Source organism: Phascolarctos cinereus, unplaced genomic scaffold (assembly GCF_003287225.1).
Source record: "Phascolarctos cinereus isolate Bilbo 61053 unplaced genomic scaffold, phaCin_HiC Scaffold_1;HRSCAF=81, whole genome shotgun sequence".
Taxonomy (NCBI): Eukaryota; Metazoa; Chordata; class Mammalia; order Diprotodontia; family Phascolarctidae; genus Phascolarctos; species Phascolarctos cinereus.
In genome coordinates, this window is record NW_027555514.1 from 27,107,815 (window position 1) to 27,127,184 (window position 19,370).

Genomic DNA, 19,370 nt, shown 5'->3' on the forward strand with positions numbered 1-19,370 from the left:
GAATTTTATCCACATTTTACAAAAAAAGAAACTGAGGCTCCTACAAGAGAACCACCTTGCCCAAGGCTTCCCAGCTAGGAAGTGGCAGAGATGGGGCTCAGACCTTGGTTTTATGACTTTAAGATTGCTAGGCTATAAGATTCACCCTTAGAATTATGAATTGTAATAATAAGAAATCCATTCATTTCATCATTAGAAATAGACTGATTTTTTCTTATAGTCAGGCTTTTTAGTTTTTCCAGACACAGCCTAAAATATAAACTTGTTTTCTGCCTCAGACTAGCAATATTTTCTGGATATATTCTATTTCTTATCCTTTGTCTAGATTCTAAACAAAGAGATTCCAGACTTCAGCACCACAGACTAGAAAATCAGAAGGTGTTCCTAGGATTACTTAGAGTCTCTTAACAAACACATTTGTTTATGTGCATATTATCGAGATTTTAGCCGAGATACATTTGTCTGTATCATCTTTTATGGCTGTTGTCATGGTGGGGGCCATTTTATTGTTTTAATTTTTAACAGGAATTGTAGTTTCCTTGATATTATTGATTGCAGATTTGCTGTATAAAATTCACTAGTTTTTAAAAATACAGGTAATTTTTAAAAGTTGGAGAATTTCAGGCTCCTTAGTCCCCAAATAGAAACTAAACTCTTCTCCAAAAAAAAAAAAAAAGTCGTGGGCTCATTAAAGCATGCTACCACTAGAGGGCACTCGTGTCATGCTTTTCCAATTCACTAGAATGTTTATTTTCTGAGTGATTGCAAGGTAGAAAAATGCAGAATAATTTTAAAAGGAATGAGAAAAAATGTGCATGAAATGGGGGACAAAGACACAAGAGCCTTAGAAAAACTGAAAAGGGCTGAACTGCCCTTAGAGGTGCTTCCTTCTGATTCCTGGTCCGAGTGCAGAGAGAGTCAGAAGCAGCTCCCCACAAACATTGGATCAAGCGTATTTTAGGAATATGTAGCTTTGAGAGTTACCAACACATTCATGTGAGGCTTTTCAAAAAAAGTTTCTCTTTTAATGGCCCTTAGCACATGATATATACTTAGGGTCTGATCCATGTACTGTGTGCAGCCTTCAGAGAGACACAACGCAAGGGGTTCTGGCTCCTAGACCCTGCTACCTGCCAAGTCAAAATCACACTCATGAAATAACATTATAGAATTCCTCAGAATGGGGAAATCTGGTGCAAGTCAGCTTTCCTTCCTTCTGTAGTCTCCATTTTGTCAACTCTTTGCTTTTTTTTTTTGTAACCTAAATTCCTAATGGTTAAGCCAAAAAACAACCCCTCCCCCCAAAAAAAATTATGTCGTCCTAGAGAATGACCTTTAGCTGTAGATGTTAGTGAGCTGATACAGTGAAAAGAATATTTTGAACTTTGAGCCACAGGACCTGCATTTGTGAGACCTTTGCTGCTCCGTGCCTCAGTTTCCTCATTTGTGCACTGAACAGGTTGTGCGGAGGGGGCACTATCTATCATAAGAATAGTCTGTGGACTCCTGGAGGTATAACATTTTGGAGCTCAAGGTCTGTGAGCCACCCACAGCAAAGAGATTTATAGGTCTTCAGATAAAACTGCCCATTTCCCCTAAGTTCAAAGATAAGAGGCTTCCCCTTATGTCCACTAAGTTCTGTGGGTTTCTGTTTGAAGATATCAGGTGTGGTATGTACGTGCTGGTCACAGGGTCACAGATCTAGAAATGGAAGGGATCTTTTAGGTCATTTAGTCCAGTCTCATCATTTGACATGTCACCCAGAGAGACCGCAGGAAAAAAGTTCACACAAATCCACTGGCTTGCTGCTGGTGCCACTGGGGCCGTGCTCAGCTAGGAAGAAAGCGTCCCTGGACTTGGATTACATACAACAGGGTTGTGACGTACAATCACATGGGAGAAAACAAAAAGATTATTAGTCTAGTTATCTTTAGATTCCCAGTCAGTTGGCCCAAGGCTCATCCTTTGAGAGTAATTAACTCAAGAGAAGATGAAATTAACAGTTTAAGGAAACTTTTGTATGCAGTTACATCCCTAAGTCAGGCTGGGAGATTTCTCATCAGTATGGGCCACTGGCCAAAGAGGGAAAGCAGTGAGAATTAGGCAATTAATCAATCATCGTTGGTGATGTGTCTGCACAAATGCGTCCATACCATTCTAGGAAAAATGAGTGAAAAAGTCATGTTCTACTAATAATAGTGAGTGGGTCTGGAATGTCATTTTCATATAGTAAGGATGGCGTATTATATTGTAATCGTGTATTGGGAGATACTTTGTTCATATAACCTTGAAATTTGGAGAGTAGAAGAATGTTACAAATTCCAAGCTGGTTTCGATATGTATTCCTTGAAACTGTGTGCAGTACGTAGGTGGGAACATTTGTATTTCTGCTGACTAAGTCTAGCGCTCTAGTCAGGATCCAGTAAGTTTGTGTGATCTTCACAAACCTGCTGACGTCCCTGGGTCCCTAATGAACTACCTCAGGCTTCCTCTAGAATCTGGCAAGTCATAGCTTGTTTCCAAATACAGCAAGATATTCTACTTGTGCCATCGAAGATGGCGTGTTTCAGAGTTGGCCGCCTTCAGCAAGATCCGTGTTGTGAGAGGTAGCGTTTTCATGTACAGCCTCCTCCTATTGTAGCTGTTACCATTGTTCCTGGATTCCCCAAGCCTGAGGGATTTCTTCAAGCATGCAAATTGTGGGTCTTCTCTTTCTTAGGCATGAGTTGCTGTTGGTCGAAAAAGACCCAGTGTTCCTGTTGATAAGTCTGCTGGAGCCTGGGCTGGACTTCAGAGTGCAGACTATAGTTCTTGGCTGGGTTGGTACCCGAAGCCTTCCTAGCTCATTGAGAAGTCCCCAGAGCTTGGGCTTCTCTGTTAATGCTTTCCAAGGCCCGAGGCCATCTCTGTGCCACCAAGAAGTGCTGCAGAAGGATTCTAGTAGGACCTCTGGAAGCATTCTTCTCACTACAGGACATTAAATTGCAGTTAAAAAAAAAAAGCTCATTTTTGCCATTCATTTCAGTCCTCTTTCCTGTCTAGCTCTTTACCGGAGCTCATAACAAGTAATAAAATGGATTTATTTGAAATTCCTTTCGTCTCTTTGCTGCTGTTTTGCTCAGTTTTTTTTGGAGATAATTAATTGGGCCAGGCCTGCCACAAATAGGGTGCTAAGAGGCCCCACCTGCTAAAGCCGAGGCCATGTTGGAAAGTGCTCCAGCGTGGATGATTTCCAGCGGGTGCCTGCAGTGAGTGCTGGCCGGGGGCACCTGTGCCTGGGCAGAATGGAGAGTCCGGTGCCAGCTCTGCCTTGTATGACCTGCCTTCTCACTTCCTGCTGAGCGGGGCAGAAGTGAGTTGTACTCCCCCCATTTGTTGGTGCGGAGCAGAAGTGGAGACCAGCTCTCCCAAGATAAAAGCTGATGGGGGATCGTGGTGAGGAGCATAAATCAATCTGTCAAGCCCTCTCCTTTAAAATCTCACCCCTCTCTTGCCTCTGCTGTTGGAGAACTGGCAGGAGACAGAATGCCACCTTGCGGGGCCACGCATTAAGGATTTCCCATTTTTATCCAGGCAGAAAGGGACGGAGTACAGCCCCCTTCTGGGATCTCCTGCTGATGCAGCTGGCAGCAAGAACAAATCCTCTGTAATCTCCTGTAGCCGACCAGTGCTCTACACTGCCTCCGTGTGGCCGGCCCCGCCCTCAGCAGCCATTGTCCTCATGATTGCTTGGCTTGGTCTTCACATTCCTCCTGTAACAGCCAGGTTCCTGGATGAGGTCCACTTAGCCTTTTACACAGAAAGCTGCTTCCTGGAAAGCAGTGTCACAAGGCTCCTAATAGGACAAGCCCAGGGCTCTCTGACCTGCCCCTGTGTCAGGTCCCAATGGCCCATACTGCTGTTCTCCTCAGATGTTCTCCAGAGAAACCTCTGAAGGGGGGAATGCTTTCTACCTGTAGCCGGTTATACCTCACCTCCTTTGCACTTGTGGGCAAAGTGAAGCCATTAATTTTTCTTCTGCCCTCAAGACGTGGTCTTTGAGAGATCAAAAATCTCATTTTTCCTCTCCCTAATTGCCTAATGCAAAGGGACAGTTTAATTTACCCTCCTTATGTAAGGAATCCAACCTCTCCAGAACTATTAATAAGAGCCGTGGAAAACCAATTCCAATATATCTTCATAAGAACACAACTTCCAAGGAAATACCACACCATTCCCCTCACCTTCTGCAGCTGCCATAGTATCAAGTTTACCAGGTTGGCAGCTCTGGAAGGCATTTCCCTCAGGTAGCAGCTTCAGGAACTGCTTACCTGTGTTCTCTGACACAGGCTATTCCCTGAACCCCCAGCCAGGCGAGGCCGTTTATAGTGCAGGTGTCCAAAAGGCCAGATGAGCTCCCTGCCCCCTTAAAGGGCTGGCGCAGTTCATCTGATGCTAGAGTGATCACTTAGCATGTAGGGTGCTGGTTGGGCTATTCTTGGAAGAATGAGAAGAGAGAGACAAAGGGTAGGGGCGACAGGGAAGAGAGAAGAGCCTCTAGCCACGGCTACCGACCCCAAGCAAATGGTGCTTCTGGTACACCAGGGCTTACCTGGTTGGGCAGTGACACCCTGCTCACCCAAGACCAGCTGACCTGAAGAAGGAGACAGATATCCACTAGTGGGCTCTGACTTCCTGAATGACATCCACTGCCTGGAAACTGAACCTTTGGGAAGTCATGCCACGAGCAGAACAAGTCCAGCGTGGAGACGCTGGAGTTTCCCATGTGGACAGAGAGAGGGAAGTCACTGAACCATGATGTGCCTGTGGATAAAGGGGAATATTTGAATCTGAGCACCTGAACTTTCTTTGAACTCCTCAAGTTTGGGTTACCCAGGATGCAGAGGGTTCCTGACTCCAGTTGCACAGCTCTATCCACTTCACCACCCAGCCACCCAGGGCAGTTGCTTTAATGCAGTGGGTTTTATGCTTTTGTGAGAATGTGACTGAGAAGGCAGTGTGTGGCATAATGGATACAGCTGGTCTTAAACATAAACAGTTGTACATAGATAAGTAAGAGTTGTTGTGTCCAACTCTTCATGACCCCCTTTGGGGTTTTCTTGGGAAACATACTGGAGTGGCTTGCCATTCCCTTCTCCAGTTAATTTTACAGATGAGGAAACTGAGGCAAACAAGGTTAAGTGACTTGGCCAGGGTCATACAGCTAGTGAGTGTCTGAGGTCAGATTTGAACTCAAGAAGACTCATCTTGACTCTAGGCCTGACGCTCTATCCACTGCACCACCAGCTGCCCCAGATAAGTAAGATACAGATTAGAGACATAGTAATTATATTGTGTGTTTGTATGTGTGTTGTTTAATTTCTTTTCTTTTTTTAATTTGTTTTATTAATTTATTTTGATTTATCAACAATCACTTCCATATGCTTTTGAGTTTAAAATTTTTCTCCCCCTTCCTCCCCACCACCCTCCCCAAGATAGCGCACAATCTGATATAGGCTATACATTTACATTCCTATTAAACATATTTTCACATTAGTGAAGTTGTAAGTAAAAATTAAAACCAATAGGAGGAACCATCAGAAAGAGGAAACAAAACTCAACAGAAGAGAAAAAAAAATATTCACATTCACAATTATGATTACTATCTGTGTCTTTTTCTCCACCCTTTTTTCCCCGTTTATATGCTTTTCTTTCTCCTTTCTCCTTTCCCCTCCCCTCACTAGTGTTTTGCTTTTGACCACCTCCTCCTTCAGTCTCTCCTCCCTTCTATTATCCCTTTCCCTTTTCTTCCCCTTTACCCTTACTGCTTCTTCCCTCCCTTCTATCCCCCCTCCCTTTTCTTTCCCCTTTTCCCTCCTACTGCCTATAGGGCAAGTTAGATTTCTATACCTAACTGATTATGTTATTCCCTTCTTGAGCCAAATCTGATGAGAGTAAGGTTCAAACAATGCTCACCCCCCCCTTCCCTCTGCTGTAATAGGATTTTCTGTCTTTTCCTGTAATGTAATTTACCCTTGTCTGCCTCCTCCTTTCTCAGTACATTTTCTAAGATCAGACTAATCCACTTACTTGGATCCATTTAACCCACTTGATTATTTTTTTTTATCATTACATCAAAGTCAACTAATATCCACCCCCTTCATAAATGTATACTCCTTTAACATGGTGTAATAACAATACAGTTCTCAAGAGTTGCAAGTGTCATCTTCCCTTGTAGGGATGTAAACAGTGCCCTTATTAACAACATTTTGTATCTTTCTGTCCCATTTACCTTTTTATGTCTTTCTTGAATCTTGTACTTGAAGATCAAATTTTTTGTTGAGCTCTGGTCTTTTTATCAGGAAGGTTTGGAAGGCTCCTATTTCATTGAATATCCATCTCCTGCCTTGAACAATCATGCTCATTTTTGTGGGGTAGTTGATCCTTGGCTGCAATCCAAGCTCCTTTGCCTTATGGAATATCATGTTCCGCACCCTGCAGTCTTTTAATGTAGAAGCTGCAAGGTCCTGTGTAATCCTGACTGTGGTTCCATGATATTTAAATTGTTTCTTTCTGGCTGCTTGCAGCACCTTCTCTTTCATCTGGTAATTTTGGAATTTTGCTATTCTATTCCTTAGTATTGTCAATTTGGGATCTCTTTCACACATGGTGAACGGTGTATTCTTTCTATGGTTATTTTCCCTTCTAGTTCTAGGACTTCAGGGCAGTTTTCCTTTATGATTTCCTGAAAGGTACTGTCCAGGCTTTTTTTTTTTTTCATCATGATTTTCAGGTAGTCCAATGATTTTTAAATTGTCTCTCCTGGATCGATTTTCCGGGTCGGTTGTTTTACCAATGAGGTATTTTATGTTTTCATCTATTTTTTCATTTTTTTTGTTTCTGTTTAACTAATTCTTGCTCTCTCATAGAGTCATTAGTTTCCATTTGTCCAATTCTAGTTTTTAACAGATTGTTTTCTTCTGTTAGTTTTTGTACTTCCTTCTTCAATTGGCCAATTGTATTTTTAAGGGATTTGTTTTCTTCAGTGTTTTTTTTTCCAGTTTGCCAATTGTGTTTTTTAGGGACTTGTTTTCTTCAGTGTACTTTTTTTCCAATTGGCCAATTGTATTTTTTAAGGACTCTTCTACCTCTCTCATTAGACTTTTAAAATCCTTCTTGAGCTCTTCTAAGAAGGCTTTTTGGCTTCAGACCAGTTCATATTCCCTTTTGATGTTGCAGATGTGGGTTTGTTGACAATGTTGTCCTCTTCAGAATTTCTTTGTTGATCTTCACTCTTCTCATAATATGAATCTATGGTATGTTTCTTTTTACTCATGGTTTCTTTATTCCCTGGCCTTTAAAGAGATTGAGCTCTCCTGCTGGGGAACAGAGGGCACTGACCCAAGCTTCTTGTGTTGGGAGCCTAGGTCCTGGTCACTGGCTTTGTGTGCTGGGGCCTCTTCTGTTGGCAATTGGAAGATGTAGGGTTCTAGCAGCTTACCTCGTGTTGTGCTGGAATCAGCAAGGCTGGAACTTTCAGGCAATTCTAGGTTGCCTGTGTTTCCTTTCCTTTAGCTTTCTTCAGCTCCTTTTTGATGGGTGCAGCAGGGTGTTTATCTGCCTGGGGCCCCTTGCAAAGCTGTCTCCCTCATTTCTGCTAATGCACTGGGAGATTCCTTTGTGGTAGAGTGCCAAGGCACCTGGTGGTTTTCTGAGCTGGTTTCCACTGGTTCCCTGCCCTCACTGAGGCACTGGGAAGTCCAGGTGTTGGTGTTTGCCTGCTCTGCCACCTGGGCTTCAGGATAGCCTCCTGGTTGACAGTTGGAGGCTGTAGGGTTCTGACAGCTTATCTGGTGTTGGGTTGGAATCAGCAAGGCTGGGACTTTAGAAGACTCTAGGTTGCTTTCTTCAGCTCCTTTCAGATGAATGCTGCAGGGTGCTCATCCGCCTGGGGTCCTTTGTAGTGTTGCTTCCCTTCTTTTTGCTGAGGCACTGGGAGACCGGTTTGCTGGGCTGCTGCACTGCTGTTTCCCTTTTTCCTTGTAGTTCAGCTGTTCCAGTGTTTTTTTTTCTGGGATGATATTTTCTGGGATTTCAGAGGTTGATAGGGGAGGGTGAGAGTGACTACCTTTTTACTCTGCCGTCTTGACTCCCGGAAGCGGAAGTCTCGTGTTGTTTAATTTCATAACAGTTTGAAGAAGGATCGAAGTATGAGAGGTGAACCATCTATGGACACTTCCTAGGCCTTCTAATGCTTTTTGGAAGGAAGGTAACATTTCCTGTGATTCAAATATAAATGAAGAATGAAATTGAAAAAATGTATACTATTAATAGAGATGAAAAAACCCCTTTCGAATAGCTAGCCCTCATTAATTCTTGCTGTCTTTGAGTAGGCTTCCCAACCATCTTTGTTTTTTATGAAACCTGGGTCATTGCCTGTCATTACTCAAACTGACTGCGCTTCATATAAAGGACAGTGAGGAGAAGGATTGTGCTAGTTAACTAGTGTTGGTTGAGCACCTACTATGTGCTAGGGTGCCCCACTAAATGCTGGGGCTTGGAAGCTGTGTGTACTATGGCTAAAACCTGACCCCGCCAGGATCTGGAGTCTCCCGCCTCTTTTCAACTCTATGATTTGGGTCATGTTACTGCCTCCTGCTGCTTCAGTTTCATCAGTGTGAATGGGACCGATAATGCTGACACTTTATAGTATTCTCACTGTGACAGTCACATGAGAAAATTTGTTAAAGTGGCTTATGATGAGTTTCAGTTGCCTTTGTTGCTCTCTCTCCCAACATTTAATGACCTCTTGGCAAAGACAGGGAAGCTGTGATGTAGCATTTGAAGCCCGGGCATGGCGGGACCAGCTAGAGCTGATGATTAAATTTTCAGTGTGAGCGTTCATCACCTCGAAAACTGGGGCTGCGCTTGTTGTTTTGTTGATTGTCAAGACTTAAGAAAGCGATGGAGAAAGAGTCGATTAAGGCAGATTAAGTTTTGTGCCTCCCCCCAAGTTGGTTGTCAAACATTTACCAACACACCCCTCATTTCAACTGAATAGTGTCAGAAAGGCTATTTGGGGTTATTATTTGAACTCAGGATTTTTTTTAAGGAAATGGGGGTTAAGTGACTTGCCCAGGGTCACACAGCTAGTGACAAGTGTTTTAGTCTGAGGCCAGATTTAAACTCAGGTCCTCCTGACTTCTAGGCCAGTGCTCTATCCACTGTGCCACGTAGCTGCCCCTTGGGGTCATTGGTTGACCGGGATGACTGGGCTACTGTGAGGTAATACCCAGATATAAAACTAGTGTCATGAAGGTGTTGGTTGAATTTCTAAATGACAAATTTGGATTTTTTTTCCCCTCCCAGTAAATGAGAGCAAGCCATGCCCTAGCAGACAAAGACTAGGATTCCTATCAGGAAGAACAGGGTTCAGATCTTGCCCCCGGTGTGTGACCCTGGATGCTGGGATCCAGATTACTTCCCCTCCCAGCCCCTCAGGCAGGTACAGGTTGCGGACCAGGCGTCCAGCTGCAGTGGCAGAAGTTACCTTATGAGCCTTTTCTAAGCCCTCCTTTCCAATGCCGATCAGCACGTTTGCCTCGGTTAGTTGGAGAAGCCTGGGAAGTTGTACGATTCACCCAGGGCCCCGTGTGTGTCAGAGGCAAGCCTTGGGTCAACATCATGTTGCCTGTCTTCTGCCTTTTCATCAGGAGTTTCCTGTGCCAAGAAAACCCCAGGTCCCTCCCCCCACATTAGAGTATTTAAACATTCTTAACAATCTGTTCAGTCCCAAAGCACCTCCTAATAACCCTGGACAAATCTGAGCCCAACAGCATTTCCTGTTTCCCAGCACTCTTGGTGGAAATTGAGAGAGAGAGAGAGGGTAGGGGGAGTCAAAGCCAGCCCTTGATCGGGCTGTTTTCAGATGGAAATATACGTCATGTTGAAGAATGAAAAGGATGTGAATCTGAGCATGTGATTAATTTGGGTCTTGTTAAATTTTTAAAGAATCAGCATTTAAAATACACGAAATCCAAAAAGAGGGTGATAGAGTAGAAAGCAAAATCACTCAAGCAAATGAGCAATTGGGATTCCTTCAGCACTGGAATCTGTTAATTTTTTTTTTCCCATTGGCTGAAAATATTCTCAAGTTCTTATAGTACAATATTTATTATATTGCGTAAAGTGAGTGCGTAGATCCATCTTTCAGCGCTGCCATGAAATGTATTAAATACCAAATGGAGTGTCGTGGTTATGCGGGGAAAGCTCTTCATCTTTTAGGTTTGGGGGGAGCCTCATCCCCATTATCACAATGGCGATTTCCACCTTCAGACTGTCCCTGTTCTTCCTGAGCCCCTGGGCTGTTTTGTTCTCTGTTTCTAAGTTTCCCGATTTTCAAGAAACTTTCTGATCATCAGAAATAGCGATGCCTCGAAGCAGTGGAGGAAGTTAATAATGATGATGAAGATGATGATAATGGTGATGGTAGTAGTAGTGGTGGTGGTAGTGGTAGTGGTAGCAGCAGCAGCAGCAGCAGCAGTAGCAGCAGTAGCAGCAGCAGCAGCAGCAGCAGCAGCAGCAGCAGCAGTAGTAGAAGATACTTGCAAAGCCCCCTGCGGTTCGCAAGGAAGACCTAGCAAACCTTAAAGCGCTTTGTAAATATCAGCTGCTGCTGTTGTCCAGTCCGTCCATTTACCCTTGTTTGATGTCTTCAGTTTTCCTCGAAATCAGTTGTTATCTGATCCAGGTTGCCGAGCACTGTGCGGTAGCTTTAGAAGTGCCCGAGCTCTCTGTGTATGAACAGTGAAGATTAACTAAGCAGAGACACAGACAATGAGCACTTTTTGAAATACTTGAAATACGTGTTAATTATATTAAACTATCCGCTTGATTTATTATTTCCTCTTATTTGTACATGGCTAACATTCATCCCCAGAAAAGCATAAAAACTTTTTTTTTTGCTGCACACCAAGATATTATTCTTGTTAAAGCTACCAATTGTGTAATTAGCAGCAGGGCTATATTTTTGCTTCATTTATTATAGTCTGCAGGCATAATGAGAATACACATATGTACACATATGTATATATGTTCTTTCAGAGCACATGACCTACTTATAGATATCATATTTTTTGCATGAAAAGAGACATGGATTTAAGTCTTGGCTTCAAAGTTTACTGGGATAACCCTGGGTTAGCATTGACTTATTTCTTTAATTTTCTTATCCTCATAGGACTGTGATGAGGAAAATGCTTAGAAAATCAAAGAGCACCATATAAATATGAGTTGTTATGTAATATCTTGAACATAACTGACATTCAGTTTATTGAATGAGTGAATTAACATAACTTTAGTCATATCATTTGTACACATCAACTTTCTTTTGTATGATGACATAATTCATTATATATATGTTCTATGTAATTAATATAATCATGTAATATGACTTAATGGTTGCAATTATAGAAATGCCTTTGCCACAGTTAGCTTTTTGGAGACCACGTGGATAGTGAGCGGAGTTTCAGACGATCCCAGATTTAGAGCTGGAAACAGCTTTAAAGTCCAGACCCTTTATTTTACAGATGAGTAAACTGAGGCCCAGAGAGGCAAAGTAATTTGTCCCAAGGCACGCAAATAGTAAGTGGCAGAACAGGAGTGTGAACGTAGGCACTAGCAGGTGTTTAATAAATGCCTGTTGACTAACGGGTGGTCTCTGACTTGAAATCTCCTTCTCTCTCCCCTGTGCCATACTGAATTATCTCTCTGACCAGGGCGTCCATGATCACTTTGAGGAGTCCCGTAATCCTCTTGATGACATTGTATGGCATGGACACTTTTAGGGGCAGCTTAAGGTTCACCGTCCCATGATGGTGAGCATGCTTCTGCTGGCACCTCACTGATTGGGTTTCAGACCCTGGGGCTGCCTCCAAGATGATGGGCTGACTGAGGGTGAGGAAGACAGACTTTTGGCAAAGGAACCAACCACCCCTCTCTTTGGTCTTTGTGGCCTTACAAGTCAATGGACCAGCTTGCACTCTTTCACTCTTGGACATTGAAAAGCAGATTGGAGAGGAGCAGAGTGGGCCCGTACATGTTGGGGGGTGAGCAGAGGGTTTAGATAGGCCTGGGTCCACATGAAATTTCCTTCTCTTCAAAGCACTCAGTGGTGATTGTGGCAGAAGCAAATGGCAAAGCCTGGTGTGTGTGATCATTTCTCTGTTTGTAGAGAGTGTTTGAGAACCCCATCTATCTCCTGGATAGAATGGCCTGGGCAGCGGAATCCTGGAATCTGGGTTTCAGGTCAGAGAAGGGACATTTCTTGAGGAGCAGAAGCTCTGGAAGTCCTCTCGTAGGGAAGCCCAAGTTGGGGAGTCTCCAAGGATTTGTCCTCCATCTTTTAACAAAAAGAGGTGTCATAGAGAGCCTCTTGTTACTAGATGTAAAATATAGTATTAAATGGCTTATTTGTTTCGTGTTCCTAGACTCTAGAAAATGCAAAGGGCACTGATTTATCATCAGAGGACCGATGTTGGAACCCCAGTTCTGCTGCTTCTCTCACATGTGACCTTGGGCAGATGATTTCTGAGGTCCTATCTTCCAGCCTGAGGTCCTATGAAAGGGCCTAATAAATGATATCTGTGGGTATCCTGCCTATAACTAAAAGGCAAAACATGAAGTTCAGATATTTCACATTATTTTGTGCAGTGTTGACTGTAGTGAAATTCCAATGAATTTTTAAAAAGCAAATTACCCATCCTATTGGGGTTTATTTAGTGACATTTCATCAGTTTTGGGCCTATTTCACTGTGTAACGTTGTGGAAAGAACCCTGAACCAGGATGCCTAGGTCTGGGTCCCAGGTCCAAGGCTGCTTCTGACTCAGTGTGTGAGACCTTGAGTTGAGTCATTGATCTTTCGCAGCCTCAATTTCTACATCTATATAACGAATATAATAATGACATAGTTTATTTACATAAAACTGTGTGGTTAGAATCAAAAGAGGAATTATATGAATTTCAAAATTAAAGAGTGATCAAATGCTAGGAATTGATTTATTAATAATAATAATAATAATAATAATAATAATAATAATATGACTCTTATCTTCCCTAATAAAATGCAGATCATTTTCATGCAGTGTTAAAAATCACACACACACATATAATTAACATGACCTTTTTGTTGTTGTTGAAGAAAGTTTGGGATGATTCTAAAGCCCTTGTCTCTGAGGCAGTATATTTCGTAGCAGTATTCTAGTTAATTTCCTTGGTTTTAATATTTCCTATTGCTTTCATATTATATACCTTGACTTAATCACTTTTATCATCTGATGCAAATGACTGCATTCATTTTAGATTTCTTGTATTTATGGGCAAACAATTACAGATGATATGAAAAACTAAAACTTTGCTGCTATGTTCTAAGTTACATTAGCAAGGAAAATTTTCTTTTTTTTTCCAGTGAAATCCATTAATTAGGGCTGAGGTAGGTGTGAAAGATAAGCAGGTAGCACATTTTGACAAAGTGAGAAAAAAAAAACAACCTGCTTATTGTTGTGAACTCTACTCATTATCGGTCCAAATGATAAGAGTTAAGGAACAGCACTATCGTCATGAAGAAATTAATGGCACTTTTTTTCCCCATGAATTGTAGCTGACTTTGGCCTGGCAAAACAGAAGCAAGAAAACAGCAAACTCACATCGGTTGTTGGAACAATTCTCTACTCCTGGTAAGACAGATGAAAAATGTATGATTCTTGAGTTCTCTGTGTACTGGTTTGAATTTTCATTTATTTTCTTCATTTGAAATAGTTGTTCCAGAGGGATCCTTATTGTATCACTTGTTCCCGCAGGAAGCCGCTGGCAAAGTCTCCTCCACGTTCTCAAAAGTGCTGCTTGCCAATTTCCTTTCGTTTTTTTTTTTGGGGGGGTGACGATGGTGCTGGGTGGGGAGCGGTGCACCGTTTGTAGCACGATCACATGTAGGGCATTGCTACCCCAGCGGGTGTGTTCCACAGTGCTGATAGATACACAGTGGGATGGTAATTACATTGATCCCGAGAATCCAAATAGAGGTATAGACAGCTTTGTCCAGACGTAGCATCCCTTTGGGAGGGACTTTTTAAAAAGACAGTTCTTAATTGGAAGGGCCCAGCCAGCCTCAGACTGCACGGCTTAGATGGGTGGCCTCGGGGAAAGGAGAACAGAATGTCCCAACCTGCTTAGCTGCTTCTTTCTGTATTTTGTATAAACCAAGCGGATTCTGATCGAGTCGTTTCAAACCCCGTCGTTCAGCGTGACTCTCCATAGCCCACAAAACAAAGGCCAATTCCTTGATTTCATAATCAAGGCCCTCTCTGGCCCCCACCTCTACTTTGAGCTTCATCTCCCATTTCACAGACCATGGGCTCCAGCCATATTGGACCACCTTCCGTCTCCTGGACACTCTCTGGGCTTTCTCACTATCTACGTTTTTTCTTCAGGACGATAATTCTGGATTTAATTCCCTTTTTCCTCATTCGTTGGTCCTTTCTTCCAGACTCAGAGACCAAGTGCCACATCTTCCATGAAGCCTTCCTTGGTTTCCCCCAGCCAGAAGTAATCTCTCCTTCCCCTGTAAACTGGGGACTTTCATTTCTGCCCTTCCTGGGGCCCTGAGTCCCTCCCACATTGTACTCCCACTTAGGACAGCCCTCATGGGCATTCTAATTATCTCTGCCCACGGCTTGTTCTTACGTAGCACTAGGTCATAAAGTATTTCACAGCCTTCAGTGTCATGGCGTTCACCTTCCAGTCCCTCACAGCCTCTGGTAAGTGATAGTTATTGACAGAATTACTTGTATTAGATGAGTTAGTCATCACAAGATGTGTAGACAAGCTCTGGCACCTTAAAAAACAAGCCCAGTCCCCAGCCTTCCTGATGAGGGAAGTGGGACCAAAAGAGCCCCTTTTTTCTTTGTTTCTTTTAATTTTCTATCGGTTGAAGTTGGTCTCTGTGGCTGACATTTGTCTAGCTTTGTGGGACTCTTCGTCTGGGGGCTATCCAAGAGGCACAGGGAACGCATTGGGGGCTCCACTAGCAGTGTGGTGACCATTTATCTTCTTGGTCTTCTCACGGATTTTCTGTCTCCCTGGCCGGGGTAAGACCGTAAGCCCTCCACGTCCTTCATCCTCTGTGATGGCTCCTTCTTTCAGAAATCTCCATAGGAGACACACCCATTTCAGTGGAGGTCTTCCTTTGGTTCTCGTAGTTATTAGTGGAGACTGATGCAGCAGTCGGCCCCCAGCCCACCCCCTGTTCTGGACGCGGGGGTCTTTAATGATCTCTTTGACGCCATTTCTTCAGTAACGGGTCAAAGCCTTTTACCCAGGATGCATCTTTCCACTGTCCCTTACGTTACCTGCAGGTTTGATTCTTTGGAGATCATGGTCCATGATGTGCGACGAGGTAGCCAAGCTGATAGAACAGACACTATGTATATATAATCGTGTGTGTATGTGTATATGTTATATATATTCTTATGTACATAAGAATATATATGCATATATGTTATGTATCAACACCATCATTGTGTATATATTCCTACATATATATGTATTTATATCCTATACATGTGTGTTTATTCCTATATATGTATGTGTAGTCCCATGTAAGTATGTATATGTTTCCTGTATATGTGTATACCCACATGCACACACAAAAGAGAGTATATATACACAGTGTGTGTTTGTGTGTGTCTGTGAGTATATGTGTGTTTGTGTGTGTGTGTGTGTGTGTGTGTGTGTGTGTGTATAATGATAGTGTAGATACATGGTATATATTTCTCTATTCACATCTGTACACGTATATAAATAACTATATCTTTATCTATACACAGACATATACCCATGTATTTGTAAATAGGGAGCAGGTTGGGATTATTGACGAGGATGTGTGGTTTTCCATTCGGGGCTTGCTTACTGTCCTTTGGCAGAAGGGAAAGTGATAGACATATAGTCAGAGACAGAGAGACGGAGAGAAACAGCCAGAGACAGGGATCTTGATTAATTCCACAGGTCTGCCCATCTAGCTGCATGTCATAATCTGGGCCATATTAGTTTTTTCATCCACTTTGTTTTCTCACTGTGGATGCTTAGGCCAATCTCCTTCAAACGACTGGATTTCATTGAGGAGGCTTTTCTATTTCAGGATTTAGTACAACTAATGGCGTGTGTTCTGTGAAAAGAACTGTTGTCATCAGTATGGAATGCTTCTGTTTGGATTCCACACAGGGCGCCTCCCAAGACACCTGCTTTCTCTCTTTTATGCTTCATTTAATTTTTTACTCAGAAGACTGTTGAACAGTATTGTCTCAGAGGTCACATCTGTCACGAAATTGTGTATGTTGTAACATACAGCTGGCTGTACACTTGCTTGAGGACAGCTTCTAAGACAGTATTGGAATCTACTGAAGCAAATATTTTTGTGAACTCAGTAAACACCAGACATTGCAGTCACACTCGGTTGTATGACTTTGAAGTTGTCATCTGCCTTAGAAAATAGTTTAGAAAAACTTGCCTCTGCCGGGCTCAGACTTTTATCTAACACTTCCCCAGTACCTGCATAGACCATTTTCATACATTTTTAACAAAGATGGGAAAATAGGCATATGGATTGGTAATTACTGGAATCTTTTCGCTTGCCGCTTTCAAAAGCTATTCATGATCTTTTCCATTCTTTTGGATTCTTCCTCTCTTTGAAGATAGCTTCAAAGTTGATCCTTGAATGCCTTGAAAATTGTGTCCCTTCTCTCCTGAATTTGTTCGGTATTTTATTCATTGTCCAGTCTAGCCACCCTTCCAAGTACTTCATTGTTGTTATCACTCTGTCACAAAGTACATTGCATCGGAGAATAGGATATTGTGACTTCATTATTACCACTTAACGAGAAAAAAATGTAGAAATGCTGGCAGTCTCTTCTGTTTCATGTCTATTTGTTATTCTTCAGGTTTCATCTATAACTGCTTTTTTGGGGTAGTCTAATTTAGTTGGATTTCATGTCAAGCTCTCAATTATTATTATTTTACCATTTTGTGAAACAGTGCTGATTGTAATCTTCCATCTTTCTCTTTCATGTTTTTTAAATAAGTTTATTCTCTATGGTGTTGTTACTTTTAGCTGCTCTCACTATCTTCTTGCCAAGGAGATTTGGTATTTGCTGACTCAGGTGGTTTCTGGTCTCTTTTGCCCTTCTCATGGTGGCAAATGCTTTATTTCCCTTAAAGTTCTATTTTAAAAAAGCATAATAATCAGATTCAGTGTCTTTGACTGTATTCATTTCCCATTTTTCAAAATCAGTAGCTTCAATAGTAGGTCAGTTAGGAGTTAGTATAATCACATACAATGTCTTTATGCTTTCTTTTAATTTCGCATTGATTTTAACATTTGCTCAGTCATTTGGTGGCAACCCACTGTTTCTTCTAGATATGTTTCTTTTTGTGTGAAATGTGCTTCCGTGCTAACTATGGTTTCTGACTCTTCTTGAAGAAAATATTAATGATAAACAAGTTGGAGTCCTCCGAGTAGTAAATAGGCCTTTGGGCCATGTTCACCCCGTTATCCTGTACTGTATTTTCTCCCTCATGCCCACCTTCACATTGAGTAGCCCAGTAGCCAAGTATATATACTGACTCAGTTTAGACGATCTTCTCAGGGTCTTCATGGAATTTATTGACTTCTTAATTAGCATGGAATCATAGAATTGCAGAGCTGGACAGCACCTCAAAGGCCATTGACTCTAAGCCTTACGCAAGAAGCAAATCCCGTCTATGAAATCCTCCCAAGTGGTCACTCAGCTGCCCCTTGAAAGTCTCTAGTGATGAGGAGGTCACCACTTAGTTGTTTACATCTTAAAGCTCTCAGGAAATATGAATTGTTACTAGTGGTGTTATTGTCATTCTTCCATGAGGCAGCCAATTACCTTTTAAAGCCTTAATTATGGGGGAGTTTTCCCTTGGATTGAGCCAAAATCAGCCACCCATGGGTCCCATTTCTTCTTCCAGCAAATAAAACAAGTCCAATGTTTTCTCATATGGTCATTCTTCAGCTCCTTGAAGAGAGTTACTGAATTCAGCTGCCCCTTCAGCTTCCAGCCCCGGTTATTTCAACCAGTCTTCTTATGGCAGAGTTTCATCTTTCACCAGCATCCTCGATATGCCATCCTGCACAGTGAGCCATGTGAGATTCGGTTAGGGCAGAGAACTGATGTGCTGCCACCTTGTGGCTATGAAGACCATAGTCCTATTCTCATGCATACGACACTGTCGACTGATGTAGTTCTGGTAGTTTAAAAAATATGATAGTGTTCGCAGAATAAATGTTTTCTAGCCAAGTCTTACTTTCCCTATATTTCTACAGCTTAAGAAAACCTTAATTTCAGGACTTCTTGATTTTATCTCTGTGGAGTTTCATCTCTTTAAGTCTGGTCAACCATGATAGCCTTTTGGGGGCCAGCTCTGTCACCCACTATATTAGGTATACTTCCCACCGTCACTGTCAATTTGATAAATGTTACCTATGCCTTTATCCAGGTCATTGGTGCTGAAGATGGTGTGCCATAGCCGTCCACCAGAGAGCTCGCTCCCTCCTAATTGATTTTTGGAACTTTGATAGGCACATGATTTGATCAGTTTGGGTGCTACCCCCAGCAATACAGGCTGAAAATTCTAGTCCTTCTCCCAACCAGGTGCCAAGAACTGTGCTAAACTCTAAAGTCAACCAGTTCTGAACCCACCCGATAATCTCATCGTCTAGCCCACATCTTGCCATCCTCTTCAAAAGCATATCCTAACTAATCATGTCAGATGCTTCCTGAAATCCAGATTCATTATTTCCAGGGTGTTCCTCAAGCTACTGTTCTAATAATCCCGTTAGCAAGTGGAGTTAGGTTAGTTTGACATAGTTTGTTTTGATCTAACACACGCTATTCAAAGCAGTGACTTGTTCCTAAAACTAGATGAATAATAGTTAACATTTATATAGTACTTTAAGGTGTTGCAAAGCCCTTTACAGATATTACGTTGTTTGATCCTTACAACAGTCCTGGGAGGCAGCTACTATTATTATCTCTGTTTTATAGACAAGGACACTGAGCAGACAGAGCTTAGGTGGCTTGCCCAGTATCACAGCTGGTATTTGAGGTAACAATAATAACAATGATGACAATAGTACAGCCTGTATCAGATTGTGCCTCGTCTTGGGGAGGGAGGGAGGGAAGGGGAGAAAAATTTTAAACTCAAAAGCATATGGAAGTGACTGTTGGTAAATCAAAATGAACTTTAAAAAAGAAAGAAAACAAAAACAAAACAATGATGACAGTAATAACAACAACAGTGACAACAACAGTAATGG

General features: G+C 42.2%; 1 protein-coding gene across 8 annotated transcripts in view; it reads left to right on the forward strand.

Moving 5' to 3' along the window:
* Window positions 1–19,370, forward strand: part of NEK10 (NIMA related kinase 10) — a 242,095-nt gene that overhangs the window by 91,499 nt on the left and 131,226 nt on the right. For all 8 annotated transcript variants that reach the window (XM_020993333.2, XM_078151319.1, XM_078151323.1 and 5 more), the window contains exon 23: window positions 13,635–13,710. In XM_020993333.2, coding sequence (XP_020848992.1) covers window positions 13,635–13,710 — 76 coding nt within the window. The remainder of the gene's footprint in view (window positions 1–13,634; window positions 13,711–19,370) is intronic.